Source organism: Oreochromis aureus, linkage group 12 (genome assembly GCF_013358895.1).
Source record: "Oreochromis aureus strain Israel breed Guangdong linkage group 12, ZZ_aureus, whole genome shotgun sequence".
Taxonomy (NCBI): Eukaryota; Metazoa; Chordata; class Actinopteri; order Cichliformes; family Cichlidae; genus Oreochromis; species Oreochromis aureus.
The window spans coordinates 22,415,153-22,436,378 of record NC_052953.1 but is presented as its reverse complement, the minus strand read 5'-3'; the positions used below and the strand labels follow the sequence as shown (position 1 = coordinate 22,436,378).

At 38.6% G+C, this 21,226-nt stretch overlaps 1 protein-coding gene across 1 annotated transcript; it reads left to right on the top strand.

Annotated features, from left to right (window-relative positions):
* The first annotated feature begins 82 nt into the window (after positions 1-82).
* On the top strand, positions 83-20,940 carry tmem161b (transmembrane protein 161B). The gene is made up of 12 exons (XM_031736218.2): positions 83-434; positions 6,218-6,321; positions 7,798-7,878; positions 9,579-9,676; positions 9,776-9,932; positions 12,522-12,673; positions 12,760-12,820; positions 12,924-13,064; positions 15,037-15,150; positions 16,112-16,286; positions 17,541-17,637; positions 17,754-20,940. The coding sequence occupies exons 1-12, from the start codon at positions 432-434 to the stop codon at positions 18,047-18,049; spliced, it is 1,479 nt and encodes a 492-aa protein (XP_031592078.1). The 5' UTR covers positions 83-431; the 3' UTR covers positions 18,050-20,940.
* Positions 20,941-21,226: the final 286 nt, after the last annotated feature.

Sequence of the window (21,226 nt, the reverse complement as noted above, 5' to 3'; positions counted from 1 at the left end):
CGCCTTGTCGAATCCTACAAAAAAGTACAGACTTTTTGTAGTGCTTTAACGGAAGCTAAAATTTTAATTCACAATTATATCTTAACACTTTTACAATTTCATTTTTATTTCAGTTTGTGATTATGTGAATAAGTTAGGTTTTCCTACTTTCCGTTCGGCACACAGGCACATCTGTGGACACCTCCTTACCTAGAGTTTTAATGTGACCTCTACTGCAGTTGAAAATACTTGGGAGCGGAGGCAGAATCCATTGATTTTTCTTGACAATGTAGGGCTGTATGAAAAGATACGGTGACAAATTGAATGAGAAACCTCTTCTTTTTGTGTATTAGAATCGTAGGAAGCGCTTATGTGCTCCTCGCCGCTTGATTTCCGAGTCGGAGAGCTCAGTGTTGCCGGGGTAGAGTTCGTTTTAGCTGCACTGCATCAACATGGTGAGTATGACAGCGAGCACCTGAACGCATGTATTTTTTGTCTCACTTCTTTGATAGGTCTCCAGCCTCTAACATCAGCTTTAATGTGAATGTTTACCTTGACTCTGAAACGTTTTTCTTTTTGTGCCGTTTGCTATTTTGAGTGCAGTGGGACTTTAGCTTAGCTTGCTAGCCAGAGCAAATGCTTGTAGTCGGCAGGTCAGTGTAGCTTGTAAGCTAAAACGGTGACAGCAGAGTAGTGAATGGAGCAGTACATATTATGTAGTATATATGTTTATATATATGTTGTGCTGTTAAGTAGGATCCACTCACATACAGTGTTTACAGTTATTGTCATTTACTAGTTTTGCATATCGGACTTTGAAGGTAGGTCGTATATACCATATAATTAGCAGTTAGCTTACCATTCAGCTGGCAAGATAATTTTGGCAAGAAGATGAAACCTACCCCCAAAACATATTCATCGTCATTAATCTAAATTCAACCTCCGCTGTACGTACATTTGTAGTTACATTTATATCTATATAAATCAGGCGATTGGGCAGTCCTTATTGGATCAGTAGCCGTGGATTTATACAAGTAGCTCAAGTTCTAACACAAGATCACCTAAGTAAAAATAAGATGGAGTGTCAAACATGAAAATGTATTTCCTATTGAAAGGAATTTGCCTTTCTTTAAGAAAAATTGAGTAAAGGAAAAGTTTTAAAAATAATAGAGAGAATTTCCTAAAGGTTAAAACTGCATACTAAAGCATAACCTCCTGCAGGTACAATTTGTATCTTCATTGGTTAGTGTAGCTGACTGTATCTGCTGTGATGTGCCTTAAGACACAGAACTGAGTCTGAACTTCTTGAACTAACCGTTAACAAGTGACTGACTCATTAAGTAGTAACACACTTGTTAACAGTTCTATAACTATGTTTATCTATATTTGGTTAGTTGATAAGTTGTAGTAACCTTCAAAATACTTTCAGAGGTCAGCTCAAGGTTAAGAGCTGAATTGACTTTTACGCCCCCTCAACACACTAATTTGACTTACAAGAGTCAAGAACTTCCAGTCTCTTCATGGTGGTGCTTAATGATAAGGGGAGGTAAACGGATGGAAATGGAAGTTGACTTGCATGAGTAAAATGATGGACACCAGCATACAGGAATTAATTAATTGGACGGATAATTAAAATTGAATATAATGACAACACAAGGCAGCAAATATTGAAATTCACAAATATATTGCAGTGTATTATAGGTAATCATCATGTAGTGCATCAAGTATTGTGGATTTGCTGTGTCAACACAATAAATAGGCATTGTACCGTCATTGTATATTGTACAGTATATTGCGTTCTGTAATTCGCACCCTGATTCATTCATCAAGTATCTTACTACAGTGTTACTATTAGACTTGTTTCTATAATAAACATATGGAACATCTCTATCATATGGTGCAATGTTTATATTACAAACTTTGTTCTTGGACCTCTGGAGCCCTCACTAGCTGAAGAGTTTAAATACATCCAGCAGTATATAGTAAAGATGAATGAAACTGGAGAAGTGCTGGTCAGTACAGGGTTTCACTGCTTCAAAGTTAGTTTCATCTGTAAAATAGTAGTGAGGTTTTTGAGCTCTTACGGATAGTGTTTATCGCTGCAGTTCCCACTCCCCACCCCCTACAGATTTCATTTGGTTGTTCTGTGGAGGGGGTCAAGCGGACTGGGCAAGATAAGGGAGTCCATGCTGGCTCAATTTCCCTCAGGCCTGAGATCCTTGCAGGTCTCCCACAGAGTGTGGTCAGCATCCACCAAACTAAGACTGTGTGCTTTTGACCTATATAGCATGACCATTACTCACATGAAAAAAAATGTCCCGAGTGAGAGAGGTTGTGTTTGGTCACGCGTCACATCTAAGTGAGAATAATTGCCAAATAAATGGCACCCACTCTCCCCTATGTGACTCCAGAAGAGGTATTGACTTTAGCTTTTGAAGCTTACCCCATGCTGGGTGACACTAGGGATTCCCATGACCAATATAAAATCTAGGTCCAATGTATATGTCTGCCAGTATCACTTGTCCTGTCAAGGTGTTATTCATTTCCTCCTTACACACCAAGTTCAGCCTGACATGGATTTAACCATCACTCAGAGACAGGCGTGTTGCCATTTAGTCCAGTCCTGCTTGGCGATACATTTACTAGTAATATGTGTTGCTTTTTGTCATTGTGACAAATGTTTGTCGTCCAAACTTGGAAGCAGATGTCTGTTTAACACTTTTAGCTAGCTGTAAACAAAGCTCATCAAAAGCTATTTATTTTCAGATACTTACATTGAGTTGTAACATTGCAGAAATTGCATGTTTGCATGTTTTGAACAGTTTGTTTAAGGTTAAAGTATAAAGAGAATCAGTTGGTTGTCATTGTTGCTACTAAAACACTTTGACCATTAGTATGTTAAAATAATCTTTACGGCTTTATGTAAATTTTAAGTAGATTCCAATCAGGGCACGGAGTTATGTTTAGCCTTAATTTGTTGATAATGTAAACTCAGATGACTTTGAAATATATTACAGTGTGAGCCCAAATGTGAATTCTTTGTCATTCTTAATCTCTAGTTGGCTAGTATCCCTCTAGCTACTAATATCTAGTAGTTTTTCAGCATGCAGTTTTGTAAGTGAAACCTATTTCAAATTTAGTTTGAGCTCATATTTATTTATGATTTGGTGTATTTGATAACTACAGGCCATTATAAGTATATAATGCATTTTTCTTTCTTGCTAATATTCCAAGTACATTTATTACAAACTTTATTAGTTAAAATATTTTAATGCATCCTTGCAATAATGAGCCAGACAAAAACATTTTGGTGGGGAACCCCCTTTATGCTGCATCATGTTGTGGGTTTTTTGTTTTTGTTTCTAAAAAAACAAAAACAACAAACAAAAGTCCCACCTGTCTGTGAACAGAGACACTCGATTAGAACTTGGCAAGTGTTTGCAAACAAGTCAGTGTCTTCCGTGTAAACTACTTTTTAGTCCCGGCAATCTGCCAGTAACCAACCCAATGACACTCTTTTCGACCAGTTTCACCTGGCAACCACCAGCAACCACTTGCCAGCTGGTCAAGGAATACATATTTTTTCCTTAGTGACCAGCAACCAGGCTTTGTATGCTTTTATTTAAAGGAAGATCTTATTGTGGAGATTGGATGTTGTCAAGGTTCCTCTTCCTCTAAATTCTCATCAAGCCTCTCATCTTCTTCTTGAGTGTAGATCGTTGAAAGATGTTGGTGTGGTTGTTCACATCGTTTCTCTATATAAACTGTCAAAGATTACTCAGCTGTGTAGTGCATACATTCATGTATGTATTTATATACATTATTCTTAGGCCATTAAACATGCAGCTGATCTGTATAACTGTGACTTGCATCAGTGATCAGTCCAAATGATTCACAAATCATTTGTTGTGAATTTACTTATAAAGTGATAAAATTTCTTATTACCTATATTCTTTAGGAGTGTGAAAAAAGATCTATATATATTGGAAGAAAAATCAATAGGAATATTGGTACAGTGGTGACAAATATTGACATTTTTATTGCAACAAGCAGACAATCAAAACAGATTCCCATTCCAGGTCGGATTATCAGAGTTACTACTTCATAATCTATAATTTAAGTTATAATAAATTATCTTTAAGTAAACATTAAAGAATACAATAAGAGTAAATTAATTGCCACACTTTCTTCACCATTTCTCATAATGTCTGTGTCGCCATGAGCCTTTGCTTCTGTGTAAGGTATCCAAAGATCCAGCAAGAAGCTTAATAGCAACCTGGCACACTTGGATCAATATTCACTTAGGCTTAAGGAGCCAGAATCGTTCCCATCATGCTGCGCTTTTATCCTCTCAATGTAGGCTTAGATCAGTGGGTTGGCTTCTCTTTGGCAATCAGTAGGAACCATTGATATCTGTGCCTGCACACGCTTGACCACAATGACCCAGTACGCAAACTAATCTCCAATTAAATACCTTTAATAAAAAAATCAAATGTCTGGAGTAAGCTAGCACTAATGAACCAAAACGCAATAAAATTCAACATCTGGAAATTAGAGCAAGAATCCAATAGCTTGTTGTGTTTTTGTGTCAACATAAAATTACATTTACACTAATATTATTATAATAAACCTAGAAGAAATATTAAAAAGATTTCTGCTTTTAGGAAAATAAAATAGTCTAAACTGCAAAATCTTAAGCTTAACTGTGCATGCTTTGATTTTACTATGTTCTGCACTGGACTGGTGAACTGTTGAGGGTGTACCCACTATTCTGTAGCATGTGACCCAAATCAGTGGTTAAGAAAGTGGATGCATGGATGATTTTTTTTTTTTTTTTTTATGATTGCATGTTTAAGTAACAAATTAAAAAGTAAAAATATGTATTTTTTTATATGTTCCAACAAGTGCTGCAGTTTTATGTCAGTTATTTTAAAAATCACATCACAAAAAGGTCATGTGATAATCTGCAACATCAGAAGGACCCTTAAACTGTGTGTTGCTGCACCTGGATGAGTTTATCTCTGTCAAATATTTTACAATTCTACCTTATCACAGTGAGGTAACCTAGGTTACCTACAGAGTAAAACACTGTGCTAAAATGCTGTAAAACAAAATATTATTATTATTATTATTTCTGTTTTTAAATAAGCAGATATTTGAATTAGCCAGCCAGCTGGGGGTGTATGCTGAAGTTACGAGAGTGCTTGAAGTTTTTATGGGCTGGTGACTCTATATAAAACAATTTCAGTGACTTACTTTTATTTCAGGTAAATGGCGGGGAACCTTTCATAATGTGTTGATGCCATGAAATTACAAATGAGCAAAGATTTCAAAGAAAATACATATTTTCTTTGAAATCTTTGCAGTTTCAGTTGAATTGTTGCCTGTGTGCTGCTTTCAAATAAAAATAGTCTTTAAAATTGTATCTGAAAAATTGTATTTGGAGTCTGCTTTATTTAAATTTTACACATCATCCCATATTTTTTTATACTCTAGCTTCTATGTTCACTTAAGACACTACAAGATTGTGTTTAATTGTGATATAGAAGAAGAGACAGGCACAGTATATGACTAATCAGTTCCCTCCTTCTGGTCATTATAAAATGTTTTACAAGCTTTCTTACAACCTTTGAATTTGCATAAATGCAACACATTTCTCTTTATTTCCTAATCGAATGAATTAAATAAATAACAAATACTAAACATCAAGCAGTACTATGAAATAATGCAACTGACTGGCTGGTGATGGCCTAATACGACCAGAGTTGTGCATAAAAGGACCACTGCTTAGGTGGTAAACAGCAAAAAAAGGTTTTTAGTAACTGTAAGATGAAGATTTCTCTGTCAGTCTTTACTGTTCCATCACATCTACTGCTGCCTGCAAGTTGTAGCTTTACCAATCAAGCAAGTGTTGAAGTAGCATTAACCAGGGTGTCAAAAAAGACACATAAATCAAGGTGTCAATGATGTTAAAGCACTTACGATGTCAGTATTCTGGTTTTAATGAACAGTAAAAGACTGCCACAGCGCCCCTTTGGTTGTAAATTTCTGTTGGCCTTTTAAATGATGTATTTTCACATTCTACACATTTTGTAGCTTTAGGTGTAGCAGGGCTTGTCTAAATAATACTGAAGCGATGAACCTCTAGGTCATGCTGAGCTCGTTTTGTAGCGGCTGTATGGCATGCGTAATTATTTTTTTCTTTAAATGTGATTTAAATCCAATCCTTTTTCCACAGGGTGTGATCGGTGTGCAGCTTGTGGTTACCATGGTAATGGCCAGTGTAATTCAGAAAATCATACCTCATTATTCCTTGGCAAGATGGCTACTCTGCAGTGGCAGGTAATGTAGACTCTCTTACTTGCTGTTTCTTTAAATGCTGCAGGCAGTTTAGTTGCCTCCTGGGAAGTTTATTTCAAAAAGGGTTCCAAACAATCGGGATCAAAATGTTTACTCAGACTCTAAAGCTTTCTGAAGCATTTTGATCAAAGACCAAAGGTCGGCAAAATATTGGGGTGACCTGAAAGGACAGAAATAGGGTGCGCTTCATTTCCTCTAACTAGTGCCACATATGTTTTCGAGAAAACTGCTTTTTGGAACATCTTTAATAATTAATATGCTTTTTTTAGGGCACCGTTGCAACATTTTCAGAACTGTTTGCCCTAAGCAGAGCGTTGTCCCCTCAGAATATTTTGTAATTACTTTTTTCCATAATAAATAAATAAATATAGAATGTTAAAAAAACAAGCTTTGCTCCTTCTATCCTCCTTCAACTCACAGTCGTTCTCAAGATGCACTAACAAGAGAGTTTCTAAACAAAGTTAAGGAGGGTCTTTGTCTTTAAAGGGATGCTCCTGAATTAGGTCTTATTTCAAGCTTAGTCCTTAAGGACAAATACTCTTTCTGTTGTAAAAGCTCTTATAAACGCATTTTAAATGTGTATTAGGGTCGCTTATGTAAAGTGAAGCTTTGCGATATGTCTGGTTAGTGCAGGCTTTTGTGTTCGAAAGTTCATCATAAAGCTTAGAGATGTTATAAATTGAGGCTTTGAGTCATGTTCATACAATCTAGACTTAATGTCACCACTTAAAAGAGCATTTTTGAAGAGTAATGTAAGGCAATTTAAAGTTTTAACAGTAGATGAATCGTCTTTGATTGTTGAGAAAGGGAAATGAATGAACAATTGATTATATATTCCCCAGTTTTCTTATGGTACATGTTTTAACCCCAAATTACTTACCTATGCCTTCCATACTTCATGGTCAACGTATGCTATTTTGTGCTGGGTGTCTCAGCAAATGTACATCAAATCTAGCATCAGTCAGTCATTTTTTTTCCTTTGTACATGCTTTTTTTTTTCCTCTTTTTTTTTCTTTTTTTAAATCCTGTCCTGTCTGGCAGCTTTTACTATCAGAATTGTGATCTAAATGCTCTGTGGTGCCAAACACATTTTGCTTTTGCAAGAACAGCTATATAGAATCTCTATAGACTCCTCTTGTTCATGTGAATCTTTTATCTGTTTATTTATTTCTGTTTGTGTTATTAATTATATGTGGTATAGTATGATGATGTCTAAGAGAGAAATACACAATGTATCACAGCTGTTGCTCCTGTAAGAAAAAACTAACATACTGTACCTGGAACACATAAATTAGAAAATACATAGATACATAAATCAACAATCTTCTGAGAGAGAGTGTGTTAGAGTGGCTGTGTCTTTGTCACAAATGTACTTTGCACATGCTTTAAAACTGTCTTTTCCCCCCCTCTACTACTCTGAGTGGAAAGTCACATGGCTGTTCTTTTCTTTGTTCGCAGTTTGCGATGGTACCAGCACCCTACGGAAGATGAGTTGAGGAGCTTAGCTGGGAAACAAAAAGGACAGAAAAGGAAAGACAGGTAGGTTGGAAGGAAGGGTGCGAATGAAGGCTATTGTTTGGTAGCGGGGAATAGCAGAGGCAAAGAGGAGGTGCAACCCCCCCCAAGAGAGAGAGGAAAAAGATAAGAAGCATGCGGAAACCACAGGTTTGTTGACCAAAAGATGTGTTAATGTGGTTCATTTGAGGCTTTTTTAAAGTAAGAAGATAAAATAGACAGATTTCCTTCTGGTTTGTTCCTCCATGGCTTTTCATTGGGTTTAAGAACAGCTCATGTAGGTGGTCCTGTCCAGTGGATATGAGGAAAGTTGGACCTTTGGGGGGGGGGCAGGTGTTACTATTTGGACTGTTTTTATGGGAAAAGAATTGCATCATCTCTGAAATCTAAAAGGCATTATCAATTCGAAGGGGTCAGATGTCAAGCCTTGATACTAGAAGTGTCAAATTTTGCTTTGAGACTACTTTTCATTAAAAAAAACAAAACAAAAGCATGCTATTCATTTTTCTAGGGCTGCAGGTGTATGTTGGGCCATATAAATGAATTGGCTTTGTACTCTTCATTTTAAATGTGAATTTAAAACCAGCAGTGATGGTTAATCCTTACTGTTCCACATGGTGTCCATCTCTCAACTTAAGGCGGTTTTTGTAGCACAGTCCTTTCTTTGACCCTGTATGAGGCAGGTCAAGGCTATCATCACCACATGCTCAGTAATCTCTAGAAGAAAAAGATGGACCACTGTCCTTTGGCCAGCTCGTGCCATGCAGCTCAATTCTCTTTGTTAAGCGTCCAACTCCCTCAGTCAGGGGTGTAGCTGAGCCCCTTTTTTCCTGTCAGGTGCCTCAGAAATTAAATCTATCCAGGGCATGTTTGGTCTTTGAGTCTTAGAGTGGCATTGTTCAGCCAGCCTACCAAAACTAAGGAGGCCCTCAGACAGTTTTTCAACATTAAAGAACAGCTCTCCATTCACTTGTTATTAGCAATTTAGAGTTGCCTACGTTTTGCCACACTGGGTCGTGGGAGAGTACAGTAGTGTTGGTAATGAAATTTTGAATGCTAGAACTGCATTGGATCTCATAAGTAAGGCTTTTCAGCACTGAGCAGCTCCTTCAGTGGCAGGCTGCGGCACCCACGGTGTGGGACGGAGAGATTTCGCAGGTCTTTCCTCCCCACTGCTGTCAGACTCCACAACAAAGACTTCAACTGATCAAACACACACATTCACACATGTGCAATAACACTAAGTGCAATATTCTTTTTCTGACATAGTTGTATTTTTACTCAGTTCTATAAAGCATTTGCATTCTATTTTTATCCTATTGTATATTTTATTCTATTTATTCTACTGTATATAGTATTTTATTTTATTCTATTCTGTACAGTTGTGTACAGTATTTTATTCTTATTGTATTCTAATTTTGCTATATAACTTTTGCACTGTCCACTTCCTGCTGTGACAAAACAAATTTCCCACGTGTGGGACTAAGGTTATCTTAATAAAGGAATAAAGGTTATCTTATCTTATCTTATCTTATCTTTTAGCTGTCATGGATTCTCTTCTTGCCTAAAAGAGAGTTCAGATGAGAGTTTTCAGTTCAGACTACTGTTATTCTGGTTTCTTTTCTTTAACCATGTTTTACCATAAATCTTGACTCTGTTCCAGCTTTTTTCTTTCTTTTTCTCCCTTTCTCACCCAAGTTGTTGTTCTGTCACTCCTTTTCAAGGAAGTACAATGGTCACATAGACAGTAAGCCCCTAACAGTCCCCAAGGACATAGACTTACAGCTGGAGACGAAATGCATCACAGAAGTGGACACATTAGGTAACTTGACTGTTTGTTCCCACAGCCTGTAAATACTGTGCAATACAATCTGTTTTGTAATTGAAAGTGTTGATTTAATTATGTACTTTATGTCCGCAGCATTGCACTACTTCCCAGAGTTCCAGTGGCTTGTGGATTTCACAGTAGCAGCAACTGTGGTTTATCTGATAACAGAGCTGTACTACAGTGTGGCTCAGCCCTCGGGAGAGATGAACATCAGTGTGGTCTGGTGCCTGCTAGTACTCGCCTTTGTTGTGTATCCTTACATCAGTCAGTCTTTACATATTATTAAGTCTTTTTTTTCTTTTCAGTGTTGTTGTGTGAACTAGCTTTTTATTTGATAATATGCTGACAGTGTGTTGCACATCTGAGGTTTGATAATTGTGTACACACATTGTGTTGCCTTTACTTAGATTTTTGTTAAAGATAAAGAGTTTGGATTGCATTATTATTTCCTGTTAACTGTGACATTAGACCACAGAATGTAAACATGTAAGAAGATCAAACCTAACACTTGATAGTGGCTGCTTTGTCATTAGATATTCATTAGAACTCGTTAAACAGTGTTATGATTATACAGTGTTGTCAAGACTTTGATAGTCTGACACCACATCAAATGATGGTCAGTTCAACATTAGCAGTATTGTTATAAGTGTGCTATCTTGGGCAAAAAACGTGAAGAAACAGTTTTGTTTTTTTTTTGTTTTGTTTTTTTAAAGGTTTCTTCTTCTTTTGTAGCTTCTGTCAGTGTTTTACTTCCTCCAGCCAGCTAAAAACAGCAAGCGTATGTTTTTTTTTTGTGGATCTGATGTATGTGTTTATTTGGATGTAGATTGGGCAGCTCAGATCCGCTCATAAGTGGACACTCAAGAAATATGTAGGTCAACATAGGTTAACATGTCTATAACAGCGATTCAATGTGTTATGTAAATGCAACAGAGGAGACTAATGGCACTGAAATGAGAGGTAAAGATTCTCCTTGTTCGAATTCCCATTGCCTTTATCATCCTCCTGCTATTTGCTGTGCTGAATAATATACATTATCCTTGCCACCGACCAAGGGGATCAATCTTTCCAGTTCTCCGGGTCAGATGTGGCTCACTGCGGTCAGACGGTGTGTCATTTCCTGCCCGCACTGGCAATTGGAGGCCCAATTTTCACAGCCCAACATACTGATATGCCTGGGGAAAAGGACAGAGTGGGAAACTGATGAAAGCTGAAGATGAGGGGATATGTGTTAATTCGACACATGATTTCAGTTTTTCCCCATTTCAGCCCTGGTGACATGTTTAAATACTCTCATAACCGCTCCTTTTCATCTGACAGCATCCGCACACGTCAGCTTCATGTCTGAATGAGGACCGGGTCAGCAGTCTTATGAGGGGGGACCTAGTAAAATTTACATATCACTTTCAACACAGGGTTAAACTGCATGCATTCAATTTTACAGGCAAGCTCATGATTACGATTCCTGCTGTCTGTGCATTTCTCTGTTGCATCCCTGTGAGTTGCTCATCTTACACAGAGCGAAAGACACAGTTGCATGCTTTCAGCTGCCAGAGGTATACACGGACAACTCCAGAATCACAGAATGCCTTTCAAGTATGATGTTGGTAAAATTTAAGTATTTTTTTCTGAGTTTATGACATTTCTACAGCTTCAAACAGCAGTAGGAGCCATCTGTGAGGGTTTCCAAAGCAAAAGTGCTGCATATATTTACACATGTAGCAGTAGATCAGTAAATCTGTTCTATCTCTAATAGCAGATCACCTTGCGTGTTTTTCTGCACATTAGACAGGTTAGCTGTCACAGTTTAGAAGCTACAGTTAAATAATTTGTTTCAAAGTGGCCGTCTGTAGTCCGGAGCTCCATCACAGCTGTCAGAGAATGCATGGCCTCTAATTAATTAAGTTGGCCAAACTACATGTGGCTGCCATACTGTAGAACGGAACTGATCTCATGCATAATGTCACTTAATGTCACTTATACATATAGCAAATGTGCGCACATGCTGTGAACGCTGTGGAGTTCACGTTATGTTCAAAGTTAAAGTGACCTATGTTTGAATGACAGCATGCCTTTAATTTTTTTCTGATAGAGTCCTTAAGACTCTTGCCTTGGAGGTCAGCTGCACCGCTCTCTCAATTATTTACTGAAAGTAATGGAATTACTGGAATTCTGCAAGTATGTGCATTTGATGGTATTTACCTTTTAAATCTATGTACTAAAATGTAAATTCCTGCTTAAAAACCTCCCTTTTATCCTCCCAGTGTTAGCAAGCCACCTTTGATTGTAAAGCACTACATCATAGCTCAAACGTTGTTCCTCTTAGAGCCTCATGCTAACTTTTATCTAGTGAGCATTATAGTACGAATGAAGGTTGGAGAGGTAAAACGAAAACCCACTTGTTTGAATGCTATTCTTGATTTTGAGTGAAAGAAATTGAATGCCACACTGTAACCTTATATGTTCCAGAATCTGAGGATTTCATCTCTGTGAACATCAGAGCAAAGTCACTGCAAAATAGTATAAATATTTTCATCACTTCAGTGATATGCAGCGGTGCCAAAGCACCAGAGATCCACTCTCCACACATACCAGGTAGCAGGGTTTGTGTGACTTTAAATGAGTGAGGGTTCACACGGGGTCTTTCAGTATCCACAGTTCTTCTGTAAAGAGGAAAAATAGTTTGCATGGTGAATATCCATGTTGTTCTGGTCATCGCATACTGTTGTGTATTTCTTTTGAATTTGACAAAAGGTTAAAGTTTAGGCAAAGTAGTTTGTGTTAGCTGATTATGTCGTTGTGCTTCTTGAGATGTTTTCCTTAACTGTGCACTGTACAGTAAGACGCTTTTCTCTCTAACTGCCCATTACTTCAAGCTGGAAGAAAGCGGCGAGCGCTCACTCTGCATTACTTTTGCTTTCTTCTTTTTTGTTAAAGCCATGGCCATTCTCATTGTCACTGAAAACTACTTGGAGTTTGGTCTGGAGACAGGTCAGTTCTGCACCATAGCTTTCTTTTTGTTTGTTTGTTTTGAGAATAAAAACATTACTCACCATTAAACACGTCTTCCTTTCTAGGTTTTGCAAACTTTTCTGACAGCGCTCAACAGTTTCTGGAACACCAAGGCCTCGACTCCCAGTAAGTGTAACATCAGTGTTGTTGTTTCTTTCCTCCGCTGTCATAAATTCTTTACGACTTGTAAAATGACCGTTATAAGTAACGTGGATTTTCTCTTTCATAGGGGTCCCATATCTAAGCTCACCTTCAAGTTGATCCTGGCCCTGCTTTGCTCTCTGATTGGAGCGTTTCTAACTTTCCCTGGTCTACGATTGGCCCAAATGCACCTAGATGCACTCAACCTAACTACAACCAAATTTACACAGTGAGTCTTCTGTGCTCTGCAGATACTTCAGTAGCTCTTTTTATAGACGGCAATAATATGTATACCCCTTAGATATTAAATGTTTTATCTTAAAACTAGAAATACAAAGAGCCATGCTCTGTTCTACAGTTTTAAAAAAAGCATCACTAGAGTTTATAAAATTTTTCCTTTTAGTTTTTATGTATTATTGCTGGCAGACAAATATCAATTAAAAATATGCCTCTGTGCTTCACCTGGTAAGACAACTGTGCTATTTGGAGCTGTAACGTAGCATATTTTAATCTCGTGTAGAGTTACAAACAAAAAGGATACACCTCCAGAAGTTGATTCTGTTCATCTGGACGTAGCGTTTTCAGTGGGAGAAACGTTTCGTCACTCATCCAAGTGACTTCTTCAGTCTCAGCTGACTGCAGGTTTCCCCAAACTTATAAACAGTACATTTGCATATTCACTGAAACTAGCACCACTAAAGGAACAATGGGCTGTGAGGTCAGTTCCTTCATCATGATTAAGCAAATTCTTATGAACACTGATCAAAGACCACTGATCAATGGGCCTGAGTATCATTCACAGAGAGTTGGGGAATGGCTGCAATCACAGCATTGTAAGATGGCAAAAGATGTACCCTTAGGCCCCCTCCTCGATTCAGAGATGGTCTTTCCTTTTTCACGTAAATGGCCTCCTTGACTCTGCGCTCAAACCAGCGTTCCTCCCTGTCCAGGATGTGTACATCATTGAAAGAGTGTCCACTGGCCTGTAGGTGTAAATAGACAGTGGAGTCCTGGCCTGACGAGGTGGCTCTTCAAGGATAGATGTACAAATTCAGTACTGAAAAAAAGTGGCTGCTGGAACAAGGTAGTTTACAATTAAGGTTATATGGTTATAAAGAACCTTCTGTTCTCATTTTTGACCTTGTTTAGTCTGCTTTCATTAATCTGTAAGCCCTGAGCTACTCAGTTCTTTACTCCGTAGATGATACTGAGCAAATGTTGGAGCAGAAGTTGCATTAGAGTTTTTGATTACCTAGTATTATTTGCAAGATTAAACTTTGCAAACAGTCATGAAAAGAAGCCTGCTTCATATTGGCAGCCTATTCTTTGGGCAGATTAAACCAAAATGAATTTGTTTGGATCAGATGGGGCCTGTCGTGTTTAGCGTGGACCTTGAAAGGAACACTTGTGGCTGTGTCGTGCAGAATCCCTCCAGTAAAGAACAGATAGATTAGCCTGTAAACAATGGCCGAATGTCTCTATACAGATTTTTTTTTTTGCCAGTCTGGTGTCATTAGACCTACAAAATATATTTATAAATGAAAGAATGAACCCTCCAGATGTAGTTACTCTTGTTGCCTTGAGGTTGTAAGACAGTGTTTTTGATTTGCTCTAACCTTGTGTAATGTATTTGTTATGTTAGACCTGTTTCATATGGGATGTGCTCAAATTGGCCACAAAAACAATGCTTAACTATCAAACTATCCTATCTTGGACTATCAAGAGGGCAAGTGCAGCCCGGTAATACTTGTCTCCTACTATTCAGAGTGTGTCAAATTTAAGAGAGCACCCTGCAAGTCAGATGAAGGCTTGCTCAGTTGAGGCAGATTTCCATTTCAGAACTCACTGGGTGGGATGCCTCTGACCATGATAGGGGGTACAGAGCAGGGAGCACATCGCATTCAGATAATCCACTTTGGCATAGCAGACTCCCCAAAATGGCTTCCTCTTCCATTCCCCTACTTAAGTGTCATGAGCTTACATCTTCAGACCCTGTCGCCAGCAGGGATTATCTCCATTCCTTCCAAATGTGTGTCTTGGTTATCTTCTCACCACTCGCGGGGAAAGTTACGTTCTTAACATTTAAAAATTGATTATTTCATTGATGTCTTCAGTTTTCTATAATGTATGAATTCATAGATGATTCTGAAGGGGGGGGGAAAGAGTTTCCTTGTTTTTAAGTGCTGCGTTTATTTCTGTAGGACTCTGCTTCATATCAACTTCCTGTCCCCTCTCATCATGGTCCTGCTGTGGGTGAAGCCTATTACCAAGGACTACATAATGAACCCCACTCTGGGAAAGGAGAGTGTGCCTTTGTAAGTAAAGATCTGGGACACGTTGTGTAGTAACATTTTCCTTGCTCGTAAATACAGTTTAAGCTTTGTGTTGTAACTGGATGAATTTGAGGAATTCTCTTTTTACTAAAACATCAAATAAGTAGTTTAGTAATTAGGACGGTTTGAACATCATCATAGTCCAAAGTTAACTTTGTAAATAAAACCCTGTGAGGCTGAATATGAGCAAAACTCAGATGTAAACTAGTTTGTTGCCCACATTTTAGTCTGTGTAAACAATTCATCATGATTCTCCCGGAAGTCTATAGTACTACACATCATGTTGACGGATCTGTACTCGGGAAGGGAAGTCAGTTCAACTGCCTTGATATCTAGAAAGCTAATTACCTGGCACTCAGAGATGAGGGATGGGACGTCGTTGTCAAGCTGTTAAAAAATAAAAGCAATTGTGTCCTTTTGTAGTGTGAAACAGATGTAAACAAAGCAACGCCATTTGTGAGAAAGGAATGTACAAAAATGAGATAAAGATTGTATTCAGTGCAAAGATAAAGTGACAACAAGTACACACATTTTCTGTTTGGACTTTAAACAAATTTAGTCATACCTGAAAGAAGGCCATTTTTTTCCCACCTTCTCTTTGTTTATTTTGAGTTTGCGTATTTCAGTTGTGGCACAAGTTTGAATTCTGTCATATCTTGAACTTTCTGATACTGTTGACAGCGACTCAAACCTGATTAAGTCATATTTCATGTTACTCTTCCCCCTTTTCATAATTTCTCAATTTCACCCTCTCTTACTTTTCTTTTTTAGTTGTTTATTACTCTTTTTGCTCTTACAATCTTTCCTTTCTGTCTCAGCATTCTTACCTACCATCCAAATGACGCAGCAGATACATGATGTATTGAGTTTGTGTGCCGGGGGAAAAAAAGCTGCCATCCTTTCATCCCTCCTCTTCTCACTCCTGTCTTTCTGTTACTGTCAGGATGACTGAGCAGACGTATGATACTTTGCGGTTATGGGCGATCGTACTGATGTGTGTGCTGCGGCTTGCTATGATGAGACATCACTTGCAGGCTTACCTCAACTTGGCCCAGAAGGGTGTGGATCAGATGAAGAAGGAAGCAGGACGGATAAGTACTGTGGACCTGCAGAAGATGGTGGGCAATTTTTGTTTTTCCCATGATATTAGTCATAATTATTGATCATTATTAATCAATTACCACTCTGTTTTTTAATGTAAGAAAATGAAAGTACCCTTTTCAACTTATGTTGAGCACTGAAACTCAGAGCAGTGTTTAGATTACATCACCTAATGACATGAGTAGTTGCCCAGTCATTGCTTTGAATTTTTTTCTCATTGGGTGCGGTCTCAAACTGCAGTCACTCTCAGACAGATTGGTGAAGGTCTGTAAATAATTGCTGTCAAACTTATAAACGCAGAGAGATCGTCAACACATTGCAATCAATAGGAATCAGTCTTTGCTGATGAGCGCAACTCCTCTGCAATGTGTCTCTTTGTAACATGGGATTCGACTCAACTGGTTCTGTTGTGGTTATGAGTGTGTAAAATCAATGCTGGTGAACGCCTGTGTCAGTTTGTAGTTAAGTTGCCTTCCTGCGGCAATAACATCATTATTTATGGAGGATTTTCTCATCCTGGTTCTGGCTGGAGTCTTAATGCATGTAGTCAGTATGAATTTCTTGTTTACGCAACAGATGTGCAACAGGTGATTTTCACCAGTTTATCAAAGTTATCGCAATTTCCAACTTGACTCCGTTCAGCTGCAGACTGATAGCAGACTGATTGTCTTATTGCTGTTAAATTGCTGCCTTGATGCACCAAAGTAACTTTGAAGATCGCACAGACTGCGAATAGTTGCAGACCTGGTCCTCGTCTTCAAAGCAGCCATTGTGAAGGCAGCAGGTTCACTGCACACGATCCTGTTAATTCTGGTTGTGCCAAGGTTTGCAATCACTGTTCTCCTAGGTGCGACTGTGTTGTTAAGGTTGATCTAAGATGCTGGTTTTGCAGAGGTGAAGCAATTAAGAAAAATAATTTACGGATAAATGTAGGTTCAGTCAGCTGAACACTTGGGTTACGCAAAAAGATGTGCTCTTTATAACAAAAAGCACTGATAGTTTAGTAATTGCAGACAAGCTGATTAAATGTTAACGCACGTCAGCCTGAATAATATAATGTGTTATTACAACTACAAATAGAACAAAAAGCGTTAAGATTCCGTTACGTTTTTTAGATTCAAGTCTACAAAAGACAGAAAAACTGATCACTGTAATTAATTAATATTTTTATTTATGACAGAAATGCTCTTAAAATGTGAAGAACATGTTTTATTGCTGATTTTGGTTGATTATTATTGTAACTGTGCTTTTCTTGTCTAATTTTCACCTAGGTTGCACGTGTTTTTTACTATTTGTGTGTTATTGCACTACAATATGTGGCACCCCTGGTGATGTTGCTACACACAACCTTGCTGCTAAAAACCTTAGGTGAGTCATCTACTGCTTGATAAATATATATTTTTTCATGTTTAAAATATCACATTTTCCTCCAACTTCAGGTTACATTTCCTTTTTCCCCCTCCCATTTTCCTCACTTATTACAGGTGGTCACTCCTGGTGGGTTTATCATGAAGAAGACCTGCCTTGCACCCATGAAATGAACTCGGACTCTATAATGGGTGAAGCACCAACAGCAGCTCCAACAGCAGCTACGGTGATAGAAACAGGAGCCCGAGCATCAGTAGCTCAGCTCTCAGTGGCCCTGGGAGGCCTGCGGACTGTTTTCAGCCCCTTGCTTTTCCGGGGCCTCTTCTCCTTCTTCACTTGGTGGATTGCTGCCTGCCTTTTCTCCACCTCCCTCTTTGGCCTCTTCTACCATCAGTATCTCATGGCGGCATAGCATCACCAGGCCACCGGTGGCACACCCCCCCCCTCCGGCCGCACACACACAACCACAGTGCAACCAATGTGTACAGCCTGATCAAAAAGGACTGAGTGGGGGGGGGCAAGTGGAGGCCTACTTACTGCTCAACACCCCCCTTTCCCTTCCTCCTTCTCTCTGACCACCAGTACAATAACTTCAGTCATATCCTCAGAGCTCCTGGTTCAACTTCCAGTGCTTCCTCCATAGACCATGAACTCTGACATTGTTTTTACTTGTGACCACAACTTTTGATCTGGTCAAGAACATTTATAAACCTTAACAAGACTGTAAGAGTAATCGGTATCAGCAGTGTGTCGGAAGAGCTGTAAAAAAAATAAATAAATACAGTAGAATTAATTAATTTTACTAGGTGAAAATTGGTGTGGCAGTTCTGATCAGTTACACCATTTTTCTGTGAGGGGAGTTGAATCCATGGTAACTGTTCACAACAGAGCACATGCAATGAGTTTAATTCATCAGCATCTTCAGATTTTTGACATCTTCTGCTTAGAAAATGCAGGTTCTTTGCAGCTTTGTGCACATCAGGAAGAGTCTGGCTTATTTAAACCACAGAGTGCATACATGCTGCTAGGGGCCTGGATGCTAAGAGTCCTTCGGGCATATTCAAGGTCCTAAACCTGATGCACCTTAAAGAAGCTGCATTTAAACCAAAGGATGTCACTGAATCTAGATCTACAATCACCTCAGCTGTTTATGTGTGTGCATGTGTGGTTTTACATTTTTGGGAAACTGATGATTGCCACACTTGGGCCCAGATTTGTCTCTTGATCGAAACTTTTAACATATTTTTCAAACTTAATATAATTTGTTGGTTTGTTTTGTTTTTTCCTGCAATGTCTCAGAGAAGAGTCTTACTATTTCTTGCTGACCGGTGAGCGTCTGTGTTAGAGGAGGGAGGAACAGGCTGGGATGTTCCCAGAATAGCTGCTCGGGAAGCGCCGTAGTCTAACCAGGGTTGTGGCGTCCGTAATAAAAGCAGCGAGAAGCAGTGTTCAACTCAAAGGGTGACATCTCGCTGACTCAAAGCTGATTTCTTTAAATGTGTCTAAACTGAGATAGAGGAGAGACTCTTTTAAAGAAAGGCGTAGTTTTGATATCATACTTGCATTGGAACCTTCCTGGTTTTAACTGAGCCATTTATAGAAGATGTGGGAGATGCAAAGATGATTCAATGGGAGGGACGGGGTCAGGGTTCACGCTTGTGTCTGCATCTACAGCACAAGGCTCTGTGCTGAAGGTCAGGTGAGGAGATGATGTCAGCAACTGTTGATAAGCTACTGCCTTTAAATTGTTTGTTTTGTTTTTACTTCTATCCATTCATTGGTTTTAACCTCGTGAGAACAATCGTTGATTTGTTTTCTTTTTTTTCCAGCAGAACAAATGTTTTGTTTTTTTAATTTTAAAAAAGCGTGCCAAGTGAGTCTAACCCCCCCCCCCCACCACTCCTCCTGCTTTTTCCTTCCACAGGAAAAAGGATAAAAAAAGAGGGAATCACTAGTTCTGCTTCACGTAACGATATTGAGGTATTTACCGTTTCTTTGTATGCTGTAATTCTCGGGGGTGGGTGATTTTAAACAAACGCACAAGCAGTCATTGTGCAGATGACACACTGGCCAATGCGATTGTCCAGTTTATTCAGGAATGTTGGGTACGTGGCGCCAGATTAATCGCACAGTGCTGTGGTTCTCTGGCCGGTCATTTCATTTTGCTTTTAATATACAATCGAGCTGTAATTTCAAAATTCCAGCTCAGTTTTGTACAGAACCACCATATCAATGTTTCTAAGCTCCTGATGTCAAAAGTCTTAGCTTTAGTTGTGTGTTTTTAAAGGATGGAGAATATGCACATAATGAATGTATCAATCCTGCCTAATTTCGAGATTTTTTTTTTTTTTGTTTCTTTGTTTTTTATGGAAATTATTTGTTTGATGACTTGATTTAACACCCCTCACTCCTTGTACTTAAACTCCTGTCTAATCTGTCTAAATCTGCCTCTCAAACAAAATGTAATTTGTCCTAATGACCAGTTTAATTGATTGATCTGCATTTTTTTGTTGTTTTTTTCTATTTATTACACATATTGAGGCCTGTAAACATTTCTCATTTTAATGGCAAACCCTTTTCTTTCGTTGTCGGAGTGTGTGGTGGGCTAAAATCAGTTTTGAACCTGTGCTTGACGGCGTGGTTCTGATCGGTTGTGAAAGAGTTCTTTCGGATGCCTTATCGGGCATCGCTTCTTCAGTTTGTTACCATTGAAAGTGTTTGTTATTCATTGCTGGGTTCACAAAGCAAATTAAACACACTGTTGTTCTTTCATGTATTTATTTCTGCTTTAGAGTTTAGTCTTAAATAAATTATGTTCTTTAATTTGTCCTTTTTAATGTCCTTGTAGTCTGCCCGCCCTGTAGCTTCATACACAACTTTAGCAGTAACACACCTGGGACGTAGGTTAATTATCAAAACTTAAAATGCAATTGGCTCATTAAGGTCAGACCAAGCTCCGAAAAGTTAAAAGAAGACCTTGTGCATTTTGTTTTATCTGATTTTTCTAGCCATGCCACCTTCTGTAACTTGTTTCCAGATGAATAAAGATGGAAACTCATTTTTTACAGGACATTTCTGGTGATATCCCATACTGTAGTTGTGGAACGTGATCAACAGAGACTGTACTTTTGTGGACTCTCTCTTCCAAAGGATGCCAGCAGGAACCCTAGAAAGAACAATAAGCATTGTATTATGTGTTTCACTCCCAGTTTAATTAGTTCTCACAGACAAATCACTTTTTTTGGTGATGGAAAAAGGTGTGGTTTCTGGTAAACTGCTAAATTAATAAATTGCTGATGTTTTTATACGCCTTGGCTTTTACTGCAGAGCTGTTTTTGTGGTGTGGCCTTCATGATTGCATGGGGGGAGGCGGGGGATACAGAGGCCCATTTCTAAAGCATCGCTGCTTCATCTGCACTTGAAGACTGTAAGCACATAAGGTCCTCGGTCCAAATCAGTGCTACAATTGCTTTGGAATTAAAAGCTTTCCTCTGCATTTACAGTCTCAGTTTTGGATCTTCAAGGTCTTCGGCAAGACTAAGTTAAAAATAATTCTTTTTTATTTCTAGCTTAAATGGGCTACGTATGA

Coding starts and splice junctions, on each gene's coding strand:
- tmem161b (XM_031736218.2), top strand. Junction 6,322..7,797: donor TGGCTACTCTGCAGTGGCAG/GTAATGTAGACT, acceptor CTTTGTTCGCAG/TTTGCGATGGTACCAGCACC. Junction 17,638..17,753: donor CTTGCTGCTAAAAACCTTAG/GTGAGTCATCTA, acceptor CACTTATTACAG/GTGGTCACTCCTGGTGGGTT.